Source organism: Protomyctophum parallelum (assembly GCF_964188405.1).
Source record: "Protomyctophum parallelum genome assembly, chromosome: 20".
Taxonomy (NCBI): domain Eukaryota; kingdom Metazoa; phylum Chordata; class Actinopteri; order Myctophiformes; family Myctophidae; genus Protomyctophum; species Protomyctophum parallelum.
Window position 1 is genome coordinate 19,202,022 of NC_139718.1, and position 17,153 is coordinate 19,219,174.

At 42.5% G+C, this 17,153-nt stretch overlaps 1 protein-coding gene across 3 annotated transcripts in view; it reads right to left on the reverse strand.

The window, feature by feature from the left end:
* Nucleotides 1-17,153, reverse strand: part of rock2a (rho-associated, coiled-coil containing protein kinase 2a) — a 65,387-nt gene that overhangs the window by 12,996 nt on the left and 35,238 nt on the right. For all 3 annotated transcript variants that reach the window (XM_083792635.1, XM_083792634.1, XM_083792633.1), the window contains exons 9-22: nucleotides 16,450-16,609; nucleotides 15,877-15,937; nucleotides 14,412-14,500; nucleotides 13,457-13,505; nucleotides 12,167-12,302; nucleotides 10,128-10,219; nucleotides 8,765-9,011; nucleotides 7,799-7,905; nucleotides 7,173-7,326; nucleotides 5,878-6,038; nucleotides 4,678-4,862; nucleotides 3,849-3,918; nucleotides 1,761-1,864; nucleotides 989-1,175 (exon numbers count right to left, since the gene is read on the reverse strand). In XM_083792635.1, the coding sequence (XP_083648761.1) occupies nucleotides 989-1,175; nucleotides 1,761-1,864; nucleotides 3,849-3,918; nucleotides 4,678-4,862; nucleotides 5,878-6,038; nucleotides 7,173-7,326; nucleotides 7,799-7,905; nucleotides 8,765-9,011; nucleotides 10,128-10,219; nucleotides 12,167-12,302; nucleotides 13,457-13,505; nucleotides 14,412-14,500; nucleotides 15,877-15,937; nucleotides 16,450-16,609 (1,802 nt within the window). The remainder of the gene's footprint in view (nucleotides 1-988; nucleotides 1,176-1,760; nucleotides 1,865-3,848; nucleotides 3,919-4,677; nucleotides 4,863-5,877; nucleotides 6,039-7,172; nucleotides 7,327-7,798; nucleotides 7,906-8,764; nucleotides 9,012-10,127; nucleotides 10,220-12,166; nucleotides 12,303-13,456; nucleotides 13,506-14,411; nucleotides 14,501-15,876; nucleotides 15,938-16,449; nucleotides 16,610-17,153) is intronic.

The following is a 17,153-nucleotide window of genomic DNA, read 5'->3' on the forward strand; positions in this document are numbered from 1 at the left end:
AAATTGTTATGTCATATATGGGATGTGTGGACTGTTACATCACAGTCCACAGGCAAATCAGAGCACTTGTTTGGGCCAGAAAACCCCAGACCACAGAAAATTTAAAGTTCACGTTTTTTGGGTGCAATTGAGCTCAGAAAACCTTTAAAGGGTGAGAGCAGTGCGTTTGCTTCATCCTGTTGTGACCAAAATACATCTATGCTGGAAATGACTACAGCACACACGCCGACCACACAAACCACAGCAGCACACAGATTGAGCTGTTTTTTTTTATCTGCCTGGAGTCATGAAACTGCTGCTCAAATCTACCCGTTTCATTCAATTCAACCTTGTGACATGAGCATTTGTTAGACACAAAACAGGCATGCAACATTTAATGTCGAACAGCCACTCAAAAAGAGCCAAATTGCGTCACGAATGTCTGTGGAGATTTTATTAGAAAGGCCGTGTGCCTTTCTAATGCCTTTTTCTTCCATCTGTTTTATTTTATTTGTATATATTACAGAGTGGCCTTTCATTATACCACAAGCTGTGTTCACACTGTGTGCGCATGTTAGTTATGATGAAAAATCCCTGACTAGAGCACTTTTCCTGCTGAAAATAAAGACGTGACATTACGGGATGGGATGATGTGAAAATTCCATGTAATGATAATTGTGGCCAAAGTGATTGCGATTAACTAGATTATTGCGATAATCAAAATATGCAGGACAGGATCCCTTTTTTGTGTTTTTACCCTTCAGAACAGGAACCCCTTGTGGAGTTATTGTGGCTATGTACAGTTGCAGCATAACATTTTTGTGAATTTTGATTTTGAAGTTTTTCAGAAAACATAGGATTTAGAAACGGCCTCAGACCTAAATGGGTTAAAACTCTGAAAATGCCATTTTTGTTAACCACTTGAACCCCAAGCATCCCTATTCTGGGGAGAACATGGAGGTGAAAGATCAATAAAAGGTATCTATCCATCTATCTGTCTCTCTCTCACCGAGCTGATGGTGATGTCCTTCTCGGACAGCTCCTGGCGGTGGCGGGCCATCATCTCCTTGAGCTCCAGCTCCTTCATGATCTTCTCCTTCTCCAGGTCCGAGTACTGCTCCTCGGCGATGGAGCGCGCGAGCTGCTCCGAGTCCGCCTTGGTCACCGTCATCTCCAGCTGGGTGGCCAGGGAGTCCCTAGAAACCCAGGAGAACATTTTGCTCTTAAACCATTAAGACCTGAGAACGCATCTGCTTAGCTGCTTAGCTTTTAACCATTATTTTAAACTTGAGCTGTTGAAAAATAGCAGATCAACAAGCTCATAGCATGGCACAGAGTGCCACGCTACAAGCTTGTAGATCTGCTATTTTTGAAAAATCATGAAAATGTGTGCAAATCTTTGAATATATTCTTTCTTTTCTTTTCTTTCTCAGCAAACGTTTTTTAACTCAAATGTTTGCTTCTGGGGGTCCCTGGAAGAAAATAGTTTGAGGTAAGGGTCGGCCGCCAAGTACATATATCATCCTGGGTTCCTTGACATGAAAAAGTTTGAACACCACTTTTTACAGAAAACTGTAAGGATTTAGAAGATCTTTTTTTTAACCGACCTCAAGTCTTAATGGGGGTAAAGAAGCAGACTGAGAGCTCAGCAGAGCTACCAACCTGCACACATTTTGTGTACCAACCACGCAATTCTAGGTGTCTATACGCCTAGAATTGCGTGGTTGGTACACAAAATGTGTGCAGGCAGCAGGTTGGCAGCTCTGGCTCAGTAAACCCACCTCTCCTCCTGCAGATCCTGCAGTGACTGCTGCATGTCTTTGTAGAGCTTGTTCCTCTCCTCACACTCCTCCTTCAGCTCACGCACCTGAGTCTTATACAATGTCTGCAAAACACACGTAGTTAGTTACTTTGGCACAAATGTCTAAAACATTGGGTCCAAACCAACGGCGTCAACTCCGGGAGTGCCTGAGAGCTTAAGCACCCACTGGCAAAATAATAAGCCAATAAGCACCCACTGAAATGAAGGCTGAAGATCCCCTCCCCCTGGTCATTTTGTCACGTAGTCACACACCTTTACGGGGGGTGGGGGGCGCTTGGGCCACTGAGGTGGTGGGCGAACAGGTATTCATTCAAATGCTAATAAGGTGGCTTTTGTTCTGCTGCCAGGTAGAGAGTATAAATTAACTAATCTTTCTCAGCCGTCACTGGAGCGCGCATCTAGCTACTGCATGGTGATTATGCACGCAGACAGACAGCAGACACTGTGCCAACTCCTAACACAAACACTGAGGAAACTTGTTGTTGTTTGATTAAACATAATGTGCCACGAAAAATTGCTTCCAATAGCTTAGTTGGTTATTATCACGTCGAGGAGGTACGTGTCCATAATATCGCCACGAACGAACAAAATACATCTCTCTTCCACAGTGAATGAAGCGCAGTGATGCCTGATTTATTCTTCGTCGTACAATGTGTCCCATGGAAAAAATGTTATCCTCAAATAGTCCTCAATGTAATAAGGTGTACTGCTGCTGCTGGTATAGAGTGGATGAACAGATAGGTCTGGGTTGATGGCTGATATATGTCTTATATCTTGTTCCCTCTTTGATTGTAATTTATGAATCATATCCCTTCGGTCACTCTCAATTATGATTTGTTTTTCCATTATCTCAGATAATGACACGTGAGTCTATACAATATCTATAAATATATATATATATATCAGGGCGGTTGGGTGGAAATGTCCAAAACTGTGACTTTTCAGAATTCAAATTCAAAAATAGCAAAAGCCTAAATTGTACATTATACGAGCTCAAAATGCAGCATGTGTGAATCTGCTACTTTTGTGTGACGCTGTAGTATGATCAACTATGGTGTTAATTTACCAAACAAATACAAAAAGTTAGAACGAGTTAGAAGAGGCTTTTGGTCAATCCTGGTCACTAAACTGCCTCCCCCTGGCTAGCCGGGGCGCCTGATGGAGTGGAAAGGAACTGGTTGGAATAACGTGTTCCTTCCACGCGCTACGTCCAACCAGGGAAACTCCCCCCTGTCAGGTGTAAAGGAGCAACTTGGACACTCAGGCATGAAGGAAGCATGAGTTCAAGTCCGTTGCTCTCCCCTTGTCCCCCATATATGGGGACTAGGTTGGTGGAGGGTGTGTAGAGCCCAGGATCACATTAGATGATTGACACAGGGGTGAAAAATGGGTTACAAAATCGTGGGATAAAAACATATATATATAAAAAAAAGAAAGAAGAGGCTTTTGGTCGACAGCAACAGTTCATATCACCTGAGTTTTATACAATGTCTGCAAAGCACCTGCAAATCCTAACTTCAACATCTAGCATGAATAGACCCATGTCTTGCGTTCGGTAACTTATTGCTTGAAACGGAATTGATCATACTACAGTGTCACACAAAAGCATCAAAAGTAGCAGATTCCCAAGCGTTTCAAGCTCGTCTTTGGACATATGAGGTTTTCACCGGACAGAGTCGAGAAGTTTAAATGAGACATACAGATAAAGACCACTGGATTAAACATGTATTACATTAATAACTAATGTCTTCATTGTGTATGTATATATAAGTGGTCCATCCTTAATGGACTCAGCAATCCATTAAGGCATTATGTGTTGCGAGAGAAAAAAAGAAAATGCATTGGAAAAATATATGAACTTTAAATTCGACTCGAGTTCCGCGAACAAGGAGGCGCGCCATCAAACGGATGCAGAGTGGACAGCATAAATACTGTCTGGTTGAGGCCTACAAACACCCACATATGTCTGCATATAATAAGCCTTGAAGTACGGAGTCATTTCTTTAACCACAGCGGTTTCAATAACACAGCAGCGAATAACACTCACAGAAAAATACTGCTCGGCTTCCAGCTGCTCTTGAAGTTCCTTCATTTGGCCATCTGAGTCTAGTCGTTCCCTGTGGAGGGGGGAAAAAAAACTAATATTTAGTTCATTTTACAGTCTTTCTATCAGTGTTCTTCTCCATTTCTAAACACTGGGCTGTTTTTAATATTGTTTTATTTGCAAACAAATTCCCAAATATCGGAAATAGTATAATCTACACGCTTATAACATGTCACGAAGTGACCTGTTGTAAGCTTGTAGGTCTGCTATTTTTGAGCGGTGGGCACGGCTCCAATAACTGGCCGTGTGTGTCTATGTACAGTATGTCCCGATTTATGTCCGTTTAGAGTAGAAACAGTTGCAATACCGGTGCTGGGTGACCTAAATGTCACTGTTGAGCAGCCACGCACACACGTGTGATTTTGAAAATAATGTTTCAACATCAAACATTCTTCAACATGGAAACGATTGACGATTATGCAAAAATTATAATTGAGATCCAGTATAAGTCATTTTACACTTGGTTGCATGCTGAAAATAATATATCTATAATATCTACAAGCTCACAGCTGTAGCGGCTATTTTCAGCAAGTGTAAAATCAGCCATTAAGATGGACGGCATCAAGGCCCGCCAAAATACGTTTTAGTCGACTAAATCAACTGTAGATTTAGTCGACTAAATTCTTATGATATTTAGTCCACTAAAACATTCCAGGTGACTAAAATGTGACTAGAAGTAAATGAAAACCATTCAAGAGACTATGACTAAAACTACAATAAAAATGTTGCTTGTCAAAAATCAACACGGGTGACAAACGGAACGAGGACTGACTTGCGGAGCTCCTGCGTCTGTTTCTCCAGGCTGCGCTTGATGTCCAGCAGGTGGTTGGTCTCCTGCTTCAGCTGCTTCTCCGACGTACGCAGCGAGTTCAGCTGCTGGTTCTGGGCCTTCAGGTCGTTCTGCGTCAGGCTGCGCTTCTGAGTCTCCTGCTCGATCTTCAGGGTCAGGTTTTTGACCTGGAGGGAAGGTGGGGGGGGGGGGGAGAGAGAGAGAGAGAGATTGGATGGGATAGGGAGAAGCAAGTGGGGAATGTCTGTTCGTTGTCTGTTGCAAGTTCACACGTGCTCCTGTTACCAACCTGCATGGCTAAACTAAACCACTGTTTCCCAAAAAGTGGCTCGGGATTTGTGGCTTACGGTTACGGACCAATTTCTTATGCGTCACGACTCAATTAAAAATCAAGTTGCAACCAAACTGTTGCGAGTAGTTGCATGTAGTTGCATGACACCATGAAACCAAGGACTTGCATTGGTGCGGTTTGGCCACGAAATTCCAAAACAAAAAAAACGAATAATAATTAAGAAGTAGTGAAAATAGCTGATCTACAAGCTTGTGACACTCTGTGCGCTTGTAGATGTTCTATTTTCAGTTTCACTAATCACTAGTAGTTTGGGTCCTGGGCAAACATTTAGGGCTCCATTTTCGTCACCGCTAAACCCCTTATCCATAAACTTCTTTGCCTTTGTTTTCCTATTTTGCAAAACATTTTTGAATAGTTAAAATGGCCAGTCTACAAGCTCACAACGTGTCAATGTAGATTGGCTAGTTGAACTATTCAAAAATGTTTTTCAAAATAGTAAAAAAAGGCAAAGAAGTTTAGGGATAAGGGTTTCAGCTGTGACGAAAATGGAGCCCTATGTGCTCCATTTTCGTTACCGCTAAACCCCTTATTTTTTTTTTACTATTTTGCAAAACATTATCGAATAGTTAAAATGGCCAGTCTACAAGCTCTACAAGAAGTTTAGGGATAAGGGGTTTAGCAGCGATGAAAATGGAGACCATAATCTCTAAAAAGTTTTGAAACCTGACAACATTCAGCCACTAGATGTCACACTTACCACGCTGTTTCATGAGGTTCCCTGATACAATAATGTAGCTGACTTGACAAGTTGAGAGATTAACATTCAAATAAAAAAATTAACAAAATCAATAACGTTTTAACAACACACACACACACACACACACACACACCTCCTCTGTGAGCCTGTCCTTGGTGCTGCGCAGCTCGTCCAGTTTCTGCAGCGCCTGCTTGTAGTCGCAGTCCGTCATGCTGCTGTGCTTCTCCAGCTCCAGCATGCGGTTCTCCAGACGCAGCTTGGCGGCGCGCTCCTCCGCCAGCTTCTGCTCCAGCTCTGCAGGCAGGGCAGTGGTGGGAAAAAAGGCTTTTACTTTTATGTTCCCTTAGCCCAAAATAGATCCTATGTTCCCTCAGCCCAAAATAGATCCTATGTTCCCTCAGCCCAAAATAGATCCTATGTTCCCTCAGCCCAAAATAGATCCTATGTTCCCTCAACCCAAAATAGATCCTCTGTTCCCTCATCCCTCTGTTCCCTCAGCCCAAAATAGATCCTCTGTTCCCTCAGCCTAAAATAGATCCTATGTTCCCTCAGCCCTCTGTTCCCTCAGCCTAAAATAGATCCTATGTTCCCTCAGCCCTCTGTTCCCTCAGCCCAAAATAGATCCTCTGTTCCCTCAGCCCAAAATAGATCCTCTGTTCCCTCAGCCCTCTGTTCCCTCAGCCCCAAATAGATCCTCTGTTCCCTCAGCCCTCTGTTCCCTCAGCCCAAAATAGATCCTCTGTTCCCTCAGCCCTCTGTTCCCTCAGCCCAAAATAGATCCTCTGTTCCCTCAGTCCTCTGTTCCCTCAGCCCAAAATAGATCCTGTGTTCCCTCAGCCCAAAATAGATCCTATGTTCCCTCAGCCCTCTGTTCCCTCAGCCTAAAATAGATCCTATGTTCCCTCAGCCTTATGTTTCCTCATGTTGATGCATCATAAACAGTGGTGGAAAAAGTACTCATAGATTTAACTTTTAATAAAAAGTATCAATACTGCAATGTAGAACTAGTAAACAGTCCGGAATAAAAAAAATGTACTTCAGTAAAAAGTACAAAAGTTGTTGGCTATCAAAATGTACTTGAAGTACCAAAAAGGAGAAAGTACTCTTCATACAGAATGTCTCATTTCAAAGTTTTTAAATATTGTGAAAATCTACAAGCTCACAATGCGTCGCGTCACAACGCATTGTGAGTTTATAGGAGGATATAATTTCTCCCAAACATTATATGGGGATAAGAGGTTTCTGCTTGACAAAAGTGATAAAATAGCAACAACTAAAATGAGGCATTCAGAACAACGTCTGAAAGGTGTAACCGGTCTAAATGGGTTAAGACTGAAGAGTAAACAATGTTGTGGAATGGACGACTGCCCGCCAATAATTGATACGGTTCCAACCCCCCGGCCGGCCCTTGGCGGCCACAGCTCTCACCCTTCATGGATTCAGACTTGGCTCCGTCGATGGTGATCTTGCTCTTGTCGGCCAGGCGAGCTTTGGTGGCCTTGTGGGACGCCTCCTCCTGCTCCAGGCCTTGCTGCAGGACCTTCAGGTTGTAGGTGAGATCGATCTCCTTGTTGCTCTTCTCCTGCACGGTGAAAGACGGCCTAGAGTTACTAGTGTAACAATAACAGTAACCTGCAAGCATTTTATGGAATGCTAATTTATGGAATTTCTTAAGAGTTTTCTTTGATTTCTTTATGAAATTACTGAATTGTGTTTTAAATGATTCATTCAAATAATAATAAAAAACATAATGTAGGAAGCAAAAAATAAAGAGACCTATACAAATGTGTATGGGAAGCACTGACTTGGTGCAGCTTTAAGAACTGACTGACAGGTAAGAAACAATTGAGATATACCTAGTGGTCCATGCGCATGCCACATATACAGTAGGCTCTAGCCTGTCTTGTGTTCGAGTCCCGTTCATGACGACCTTTGCTGCATGTCTCTATCCTTCCCACTTTCCTGTCTGTCTTCACTAATTACTATCAATAAAGGCAAAAAGCCAAAAACAAATCTTTAATTGAGAAATGTGACAAACGTCAACGTGGGAGTACCTTCTCCAGATCCGTGAGTTTCTCTTGGAGCTGTCTCTTCTCCGCGTCCGCTTTGGACAGAGCCTGTCTCGCCTGCCGCACCTCGTCCTCTAGGCCAGAAATGCGTCCTGCACAAAGCCCAGGTCAGCGTTGAGAGAGAGAGAAAGGCAGAGTGGTCACCGAGTGAGTCTGGAAAATGTGTTCACATCATGCACGTGCAGTGTGAGTGACGTGTCTTGGGTCTCTCCGGACCTTCCTCAGGCATCCTTCCTTGATGCCTCAGAAAGGTCCGGAGGGACCGAAACGTTGCTTCATTAAATAAGAAATTACTCATGTACCGAGCAAATACACAGTGTGCACAGTATTGCTTTCATTGATGTCCACTGGCCTACGCACCTGTGCATACACCTGATTTATAGGTGTGCGAAAGTTTTCTCCTTACAGTCCGTCTCTCAGGAAAATATACATGCATGCTCGCTCACTCATTCTGCCCCTCAGTTTGGATTCTCTGCCACTCAAAAGATTCTTTGCTCTGATGACCCAGTTCATTTCACCGTTTTCCTTTGTCTCTTTCACACGCCAATGTTTTTTGTTGAGATTCTGGATACTCAACTCTCAAGCAAGTTATTAGTCATTATTTCCATATACTAGCGTCATGTCCAGGGGGTGTACTTGTACATCAAGCTGCCTCACGCTACAGAAACAGGAGATAGGCTCCTGCCAGATATGTGCCTCATAGCTCGGCAAGGCTCACTTGAAATGAAAAGGTTTGAGAACCACTGTACACTAAATGGAACATAGCCTTAATAATTACTTTAGTATCATCTGTAACACCTGTGAAGGAAGCAGGGAAAGGGCCCTGGAAGTTGGAAGAGTTATTTCCGAAATGATACAGTATAATGGGCATAGAGCCAATTAATCGTCAAGTAAAACGTCATAATCGTGACAGCCGTATTAGCCTTCCGTCCGTCCCTCTCGCTCTCTCACCCATCAGGTCGGTGATGGTCTCGGAGCCCTGGCTGTGCTCCCTCCGCTCGGCCTCCAGGGCGGCCTGCAGGCCGATGCACTCCTTCTCCAGGCTCAGCTTGGAGCGCTCCAGCATGCAGCACTTGTCCTGCAGCTCGCGCCCGTTGGCCTCCATCTGCTGCAGCTGCTTGCTGCCATCCGTCTGCGACTTGCGCAGGCGCGCCGCCGCCTCCGACTCGGCCCGCAGCAGCGTGTTGGCCTCCTCCAGCTGAAAGCGGCCGCGGGGATTATCGTTTGTCGCGATACAAAAATAAGAATAATGACAATACCGCCAGTGTTGATTCCGTCGACTAAAACGAAGACGAAAAATGTTCGTCGACTAGCTTTTTTCACTGACGAAAACTAAATGGAAACTAAAAAGAACTAAGCTATGATGACTAAGACTAAATATATTGACAATTTCGTCAACAAATAAAATTTTGACTAAAATGTTAGGAAGGGACTTGTGGACACTGGACAGGAGATCCAGTATAAGTCATTTTACACTTGGTTGCATGCTGAAAATAGCCAATCTGTGAGCTTGTAGATCGGCTATTTTTATTATTACAACGGCATCAAGGCCCTTGACTAAATCAACTGGAATCAAAAAAATTCCAGGTGACTAAAATATGACTAAAACTAAACGAGGTTTCATCCCAAAGACTATGGCTAAACTAAAATAGACATTTGCTGCCAAAAACAACACTGAATACCGCTCACCATAATCGTGTCGCGGATATTTAAAAAGTATTTGTGTAATTGTGCTCCGTCAAGGACTGTCACGCGCTAGGATGAATTTGCTTTTGTTGAGCTGCAAATGCAGTACTTAAAACCCTCTATACTAAACGGACACTAAACGTACGCATTTGGTACGCTTTTATTTCACTAGTGGCATTTTAAGTTTTAAGCATAACTTTATTGACTGCATTTATTTTCGCAAGCCTTGAGCTTGGTTTATACAACATGTCGCTCAAAAATGTGCACAAATCTACACACATCCTTCCTGCGTTGTGAGCTTGTCTTCTATTTTTTTTAAGCGAAGCAGTCATATGAGTGACGGAGTATAAATTAAACACCGGAGTCCCCCAGGGATCTGCACTTGGTCCATTTTTGACCCATCAGATCTGCCATATATATATATATATATACATATACACACATACACACACACTTCTATAACGGTATGCCCAAAATATTGATGCCAGGTTAACTCAATAAAATGTCATTGTTTTCCCAAAAAGATCAATTATGTTATTACAATTTATTTAAAAAAGAATATATAATATATATATATATATATATATATATATTAAAAATATATTCTAGGAGGCGTTAGGTGGCTCACCTGTTTCTGAAGGTGGATGTTCTTCTCGTTGGAGATGTGTGAGTTCTGGTTCCTTCGTTTCATGTCGTCCAGCTGGTCTCGCAGGCTGTTCACTGTTAACGAGCACAGAGCAACACATGACTGGATGACGTCTCTGTCGGGTGGAAGTTCAAAGTTCAAAACCGTTGCTTTTCACGATTCACGTCCAAGAATATAGCGTTTCGGGCTTTCGATGCTTTTGTGTGACGCTGCAGAACAGTGGTTATGAACTAGTGGTCCGGGGACCACCAGTGGGCCTTGAGGGGGTTCCAGGTGGTCCCCAGCTACAAGATGGGGGAGTTGGTAACCAAATGGACCCTTATTAGATCTTTAACTCTTGCGAGCTGGGTCCATTTGGTGTCATTTTACACTCTCAAGAGTTAAATTATTGTAAACATCTGCATTACTTAATTTACAAGAATTCTACACAACTACACCATTGTGGACAATGTCTTATCCAACGATAACAAAATATTCTTTAGTCTTGGGTCTGAGAAATAATGGACCCTGATATGAAATGGGTTGAAAACGGTAGGGCATTAATTTTTGAAAAGAAAAAAAAACACACAAAAAGTTAGAATATGGAGATTTCTGTCCGAGAGCAACGCTGAGCTTTAAACCTCAACCACAGTTCACTGTTAAGAGCAGAGAGCAACACAAACTGTATGATCTAAAAAACCTCAACCATACACTGTGACTGTCCACTGTTGTTTGAGCACACACGAGCCAAAACCTCAACCACGTCCCGGGGTTGGATTATCTCTCAGTTCGATCAATACAACGAGGATGTTCTTCTCCCAAAGTGACAACAACCCCCCAAAGGATTTGAATCTTCTCAAAGTAATGAAATACATTACATAGCATTAACTGAAACTAAAGTTCAGTCACATTTGACCACACAGGACATGATAATACCCTCCAAACTGCAGCATGTCCACAAACATGGAAACGTTATGACACAGTTAGAACAAAAGCAGAATTGAGATTCTATCTTATTTTTATTGATGTGTGTGTGTCATCAGACATGGTTTAAAGTTATTATCTGTTTAAAGTTATTATCCAAGTCTGATCCTGTATATCGCAAGTGTGCATTTCTTGCGGTCCACCATAACAAGTGTATTTATCAGAGACCATAACGTATCATTTACATAATTATGGTAAAAAAAATAAAAAAATAAAGGTTTTCCAGAAGCACAACGAAAGGAAAAGTAGGGCTGTGGAATTATGCACCGTGCAAGCATGTTGCACTGTTAAATGTATTGAGCTTGAGGCGTGTGTAATCCTAAAATCACACCCGTGTGAAGTGAGTGGTGCAACTCCGTGTGGGGTCCCCGGAAGTTCCAGACCCAGAACGCAGCCAGGCTGCCGGCCCGGTTCCGGCTAGCCGCCACACATCCGAAACGGTCGAGAAAAGACAGTTACCATGTGGGGGTCCCCGGGGGTTCCTTGGGGAGTTTTCTTTCTTCTTTTTTTTTACATATTCAACGAGGGGTCGCGACCCACGGGTTAAGAACCCCTGGACTAGTGGATAAGAGATCCACTATAAGTCATTTTACAACAAGTAAGACGCGCAAACGCGGGAAGCGAACGCAGCTCGTGTGTGTGTGTGGTTGTTTGTGTGTGTGTGTGTGTGTGTGTGTGTGTGTGTGTGTGGTTGTGTGTGTGTGCTACAGCTGCGCCCTGTGTGTGTGTGTGTGTGTGTGTGTGTGTGTGTGTGTGTGTGTGTGCTACAGCTGCGCCCTCTGGTGGCGGGCGGGTGGTGTCACAGCGGGACAGACACACAGACAGACACACACACAGACATGATCTGCAGGGTCTCATAGTTAGTGCTCATTGCGTTCGCAATTAGTTGCATGCTGAAAATAAATAAATCGGCAATTTTCAGCAAGTGAAAAAAACTGTAATTTACGACGGCATCAAGGCCCACCCTTTGTGACTATGACTAAAACCAAAATGTGCTTCCAAAAACAACACTGGCTAGATCCCCATCCATCAACGATATAATATATTCCGCCGTGTACCTTCGTTCTCCAGGCAGCGCTTGCGGTCGGCCTCGCTCTCCGCCTTGCGGTTGCTCTCCAGACTCTTGTGCTGCAGCAGGGCCTTCTCCCTCTCCAGCTGCCGAAGAGTAGACTCCAGGTTCTTTCTGCCGCTCACCTGCCAAGCGGCAACGCGGGAAAACTTTGATAAAGCTGTTCTTTTAACCCATTTTGACCTGAGATCAGATTCTAAAAATGTCTGTTTGAAAATGACAGTTTTCTGAAAAAGCTATGTTTCTATGTCAGTCGTTCTTTGATTTTTCAAAAATAGCAGACCTACAAGCTCGTAGCGCGCCACTCGGTGGCGCACTATGAGCTTGTAGATCTGCTATTTTTAAATAGCTAAAGCATAACATAACGCTAACACCAAAAGGGGCCCGCCAAAAATGGGTTAAGTTACTTTTTTTTTTACTGGTACTGGATCGTACCATGTTATTTTCTTTACCTCGTACTTTGTCTTACTGTCTGTGGTATCGTGTTTTAATGTCAAATGTCAGGGAATAAAGAAGAACATAACTAATATTAATATTTACACTGCATTCTTAACTGTATTGTACATTACTGTATTTGAATGCCCTATGCATTAGACTATCCCCGTGAGAGAACAAATATTTCTTCTCTTCGGCAAAGAAATTGTCAAACTATTAATAAATTAATACATTAATAATAATAATAATAATAATCACTTTTTTGCTGAAAAAGAAATTAGGCTTAAAACCTCTTAAACCCCAGGGGGGTCCAGGGGGTAAAATAAAAAACATCGGAGTTGGAACCGGAGACCAATTGGGTCTCCATTTACCCGCTGAGAGCTGTTCAGGTGGACAGCCGCTGCCCCCGCCGGCGGGGGCAATGGTTTTGATGAGCTACTCAAAACTCCTGTGAGACACCATTTACAATGCCTGTAATCAGTTCTGTAAGAATTGGATCCCTAAATTGCCACTGGAATATAATGTTTGGAAGACTAGATGTACAGAACAAATAGATTGCCGCTAGTTTTCTGAAGAAATTCAGTCACCCGGGGAATAATGCTCCATTATATATTGTGATAACTGTATTGTGAAAAACAAAAGAGCAATTTGAGTCTGTATAATCAGACAAGCGACAACAGAAGAAGAGCGATCTGCCTAGGCAGTGAGCAAGGCCTTCATGCCTAAAATAGGATTTGTCAAACAGGGCAGCAACAGTACACCATGAATAAAAACATTAACAGCAACAGGTGTCATAGAAGGTCCCTCTGCGTTTTACTCTACGTCTAAAAAATAAATAGCTTACCTCTTCTTCCAGCTCTTTGGAGATCTTCTCTAGACGACCGGTGGCCGTCCTGTGCAAAGAAAACATGGCAGAATGATAAAAACAGCTCCGGTATTAAGCCAATAAGCCTGATTTATACATGGCGGTTACGCGCCAGTGTCTCGCTTCAGTGTCTCCAAAAATAAGCCGAAGTACAAGCTCACAACTCGCCGTGCTGCGACGTGCCGTGAGCTTGTCGATCGTCTATTTTCGTCGCACACAGTGGCACACACAACCAAGCATAAATCAGGCTTTGCGGTGACGAGCGAACGTGAACATCCAAGTCTTAAGCATATCGGGTGGAAAACTAGCATGTCCAAAACTGGTACTTTTCCAGGAGATGAAAAAAAAAGAACCTGGATATAGTTATTTAGTCACAATATATTGTTACTTGTTAATACAGGTTCAATATTTATAATACCCACAGAAACACCCCATTAAACCTGGCCTCCCTTTTTTGGGCATGTCCTTTTCGAACATTTTCCCAAAAAGAAGAGAAGATCTACAAGCGCAATGCGTTGAAAGCTTGTACAGATGGCTATTTTTTGCTACTTTTGCAAGACACCATCATGCGAGAAAGTGTTGAATATTCATTTGTTTTTCACTGCTAGGACTGATATTTGTAATGAATTGCATTTTTAAAGAATTGCATTTTAATAGAGCTTTTCCAAGTGCTCAAAGCGCTTTACAATGGTTCATTCATTCATGAAGCGGCGAACAGTCGACGCCAGCGTCCTCACTCACTAATTAACACAACAATGGTGGCAAGCTCACACCGACCGACTCATTGGAGGCAATGTAGGGTGTCTTGCCCAAGGACACCTCGACATGTGGACATGAGGAGCCGGGATTCGAACCGCCGACCCAGGGATCATTGGATGACCTGCTCTACCTCCTGATTTACAGACGCCCTTTTTGAATGGTTCCAAACGTTTACCTGTATTTGTGCTCTAGTTCGTCTTTGGACTGCATCTCGTTGTTGAGGTGCTCCTCCAGATGGTGGAGTTTCTTCTGCAGCGCTGCTGACTGCAGAGGGAGAAGGAAGAGTGACACGGAGTTTCTGCAGAGTTAGGCGACTTATATTTAAGACTTCTTCAGACTTTCATGCCAGTCAGAATAAATGACGTGAATAATACTAGCGTTCCTATTCTGGGGGAGTACATTCGGGGGAAAATAGCCGGACGCGCTGTGAGCTTGTACATTGGCTATTCACAATAATAACCCTACTGGCATTCAGTGGTTAAGATCAACGCAAGAAAAACAAATCTACATCAAATTTTACCAGGGGCATTTTTAAGACCTTTGAAGCATATAGCCTACAGTAGGCCTACATTTTAGACTTTGCACGTTATTTTAAAAGGCCTTATTATTTTACATCACACTTTTTAAGGATCACACGTGTAGCATCAAACCAACGAAGAGTGCACACCACCACATATGTTCGTGATTACTTCAATCCGAGTCACACCCAATGTTCCATGAGAACCGCTATAACACACCGTCTACCAGCTTTCATAATGTTTCCATGAGAACGCTCCACTTTCACACACACCGTCTCCCAGTTTTCATATGCAGATAAAAGGCAATAGATAAAGCATATTAAGAATGACATTTTTTTTTCTCACGAATGAAGATAATCTATCATTGCACAGAGATACTTTGGACTCGTATCAAGTATGCCAAGATAACCAAGATAAAAATGACTGGAAATTCAAAGTTTAAGAAACAGATCTGGACTTAATTTGAGGATATAGTGTACTAGCCGTTTCCTGCAATCTATCGTTTCACAAATACAAATTGTGAAGAGTTGTTCCATGACGTGCCGGAGCTTGGAGAGTGGAAACCTCCAAAATTGAATGCAATGTACAGTATAGTATAAGTAAGTCATAGACCTTCAGCAGGCATACAGATACACAAATGTCTCCACCGAAATATCGCATTTACATGACACATTTATGCAGTTACAATCTCCATAGCGCCTGCAATATTATACTTTTCCTGAACATGAATAATCAATACGTAATACGACATGACAGAAGGTTGTCAGGAGGCTAACACATAATTATACCGTGGTGCCCCAGGGGTCTATACTTGGGCCCCCTCCTTTCTTCCCTCTATAGTCTACTGAGCTCTACTCTACACCAAATGTCTTTAAATAGCCAATCTACAAGCATACAACGCGTCGTAAAACAAGCCATGTTCAGAAGAGGAACTCTAGAGTTCATGCGGTTGAACCTAGAAATCTTTCTTTATGGTCCAATTCAAGTTCACTTAGGTTATTAGGTGCTGATGTTCGGTCATGTCTCTCTAGTTATGCTGTGAAGCTCGCATTCCACGTCGACATAATTTGCATGCAGTCCAAACAACACCTGGCAAACATTGCGTGGTGCAGTAGTACTCACCTCTCCTTTCATGGTTGCCGAATTTTCATGTGCATCGGAGCGATTATTTGAGGCGAGCAGTCTGGAGAAAGAAACGTAGAAAGTTGTAACTATGCTATGAATGAACATGTACAAAAATGTGTGTTAGCCATATATGTTCAACGACATTGTTTGCCACGTTTATGTGTTTACTTTTGTTACTTCTTTGAATGTTTCTCATTACCATTCCCAGCCCAAACCCATTTTGGGCGGGAACCCCTTTTGGTGTTTTAAACATTATGCTATAATTTAGCTATTGAAAAATAGCAGATCTACAAGCTCATAGCGCGCCACTGACGCGCTACGAGCTTGTAGGTCTGCTATTTTTGAAAAATCGTGAAAATATTTATTTCAGAAAACTGGAGGATTTAGAAGATTTTCTTTTTATTTTAAGGTCAGGCCTAAATGGGTTAAACGCATATGTTTATAGACATTTTTTATTTTATACTAGTGTGCGCATATTTACATCCGGAATAAAAACGTAGGCAAAAAAAAACATACGAGAAAACAGTGTTCCTGTATCAACAGCAACTGACAGCAAAACAGAAGCCTTACTGGTCCTCCTTGAAATAGGTGAATCCAACAAAGGGCAGCTGATTTCCAACAAAGGCCTTAGGTGTTGGGAAAGACTCCACATCGCCCTTTATCTCTTCAATTTCATCAAAGTTACTGGTGTCGATGTCACTGCTAAGCTCTGGGACCACTGGCGCAACCGCTAGCAGAGAAGGAGAAGAGAGAGACGTTAAGAATGCAGATTGCAATGTGAAAAATACACTAGAATATTTGAAAGACGCAAATAATATATGAATTCAAGTGTGCTAAGAGGTGTGAGTTAATCTGTGGAGAAATACAGGATAAACTAATTTCGGCCATTTCTGATCCTCCTCAACTACAGTAGGCTATATCGTCACTGTCGGGTGTCCAAAACTGTTACTTTTCATGATTAAAATGACAAAATAGCAAAAGTAGTAGATCTTGCGCGTCACTTTGTGCCGCGTTGTGTAATGCTGTAGTATGATGAAATAGGGCGTTACATTTAGGAAAAAACACAGAAAGTTAAAATAAGGAGATAAGTAGTTTCCGCCCCCCGACAGTGGTGGATATGGATATGGTCTATTTTTATTTTTATTGCCACGGTACATTTGCGTGAAATTCGTGCTCTGTATTGAACTCATCCGAACTATTAGGAGCAGATGGGCAAGTCATCCTTGTTTCGGTCAAAAAAACCTTTAATTTAAAATTACCGGTCGACTTTTCTT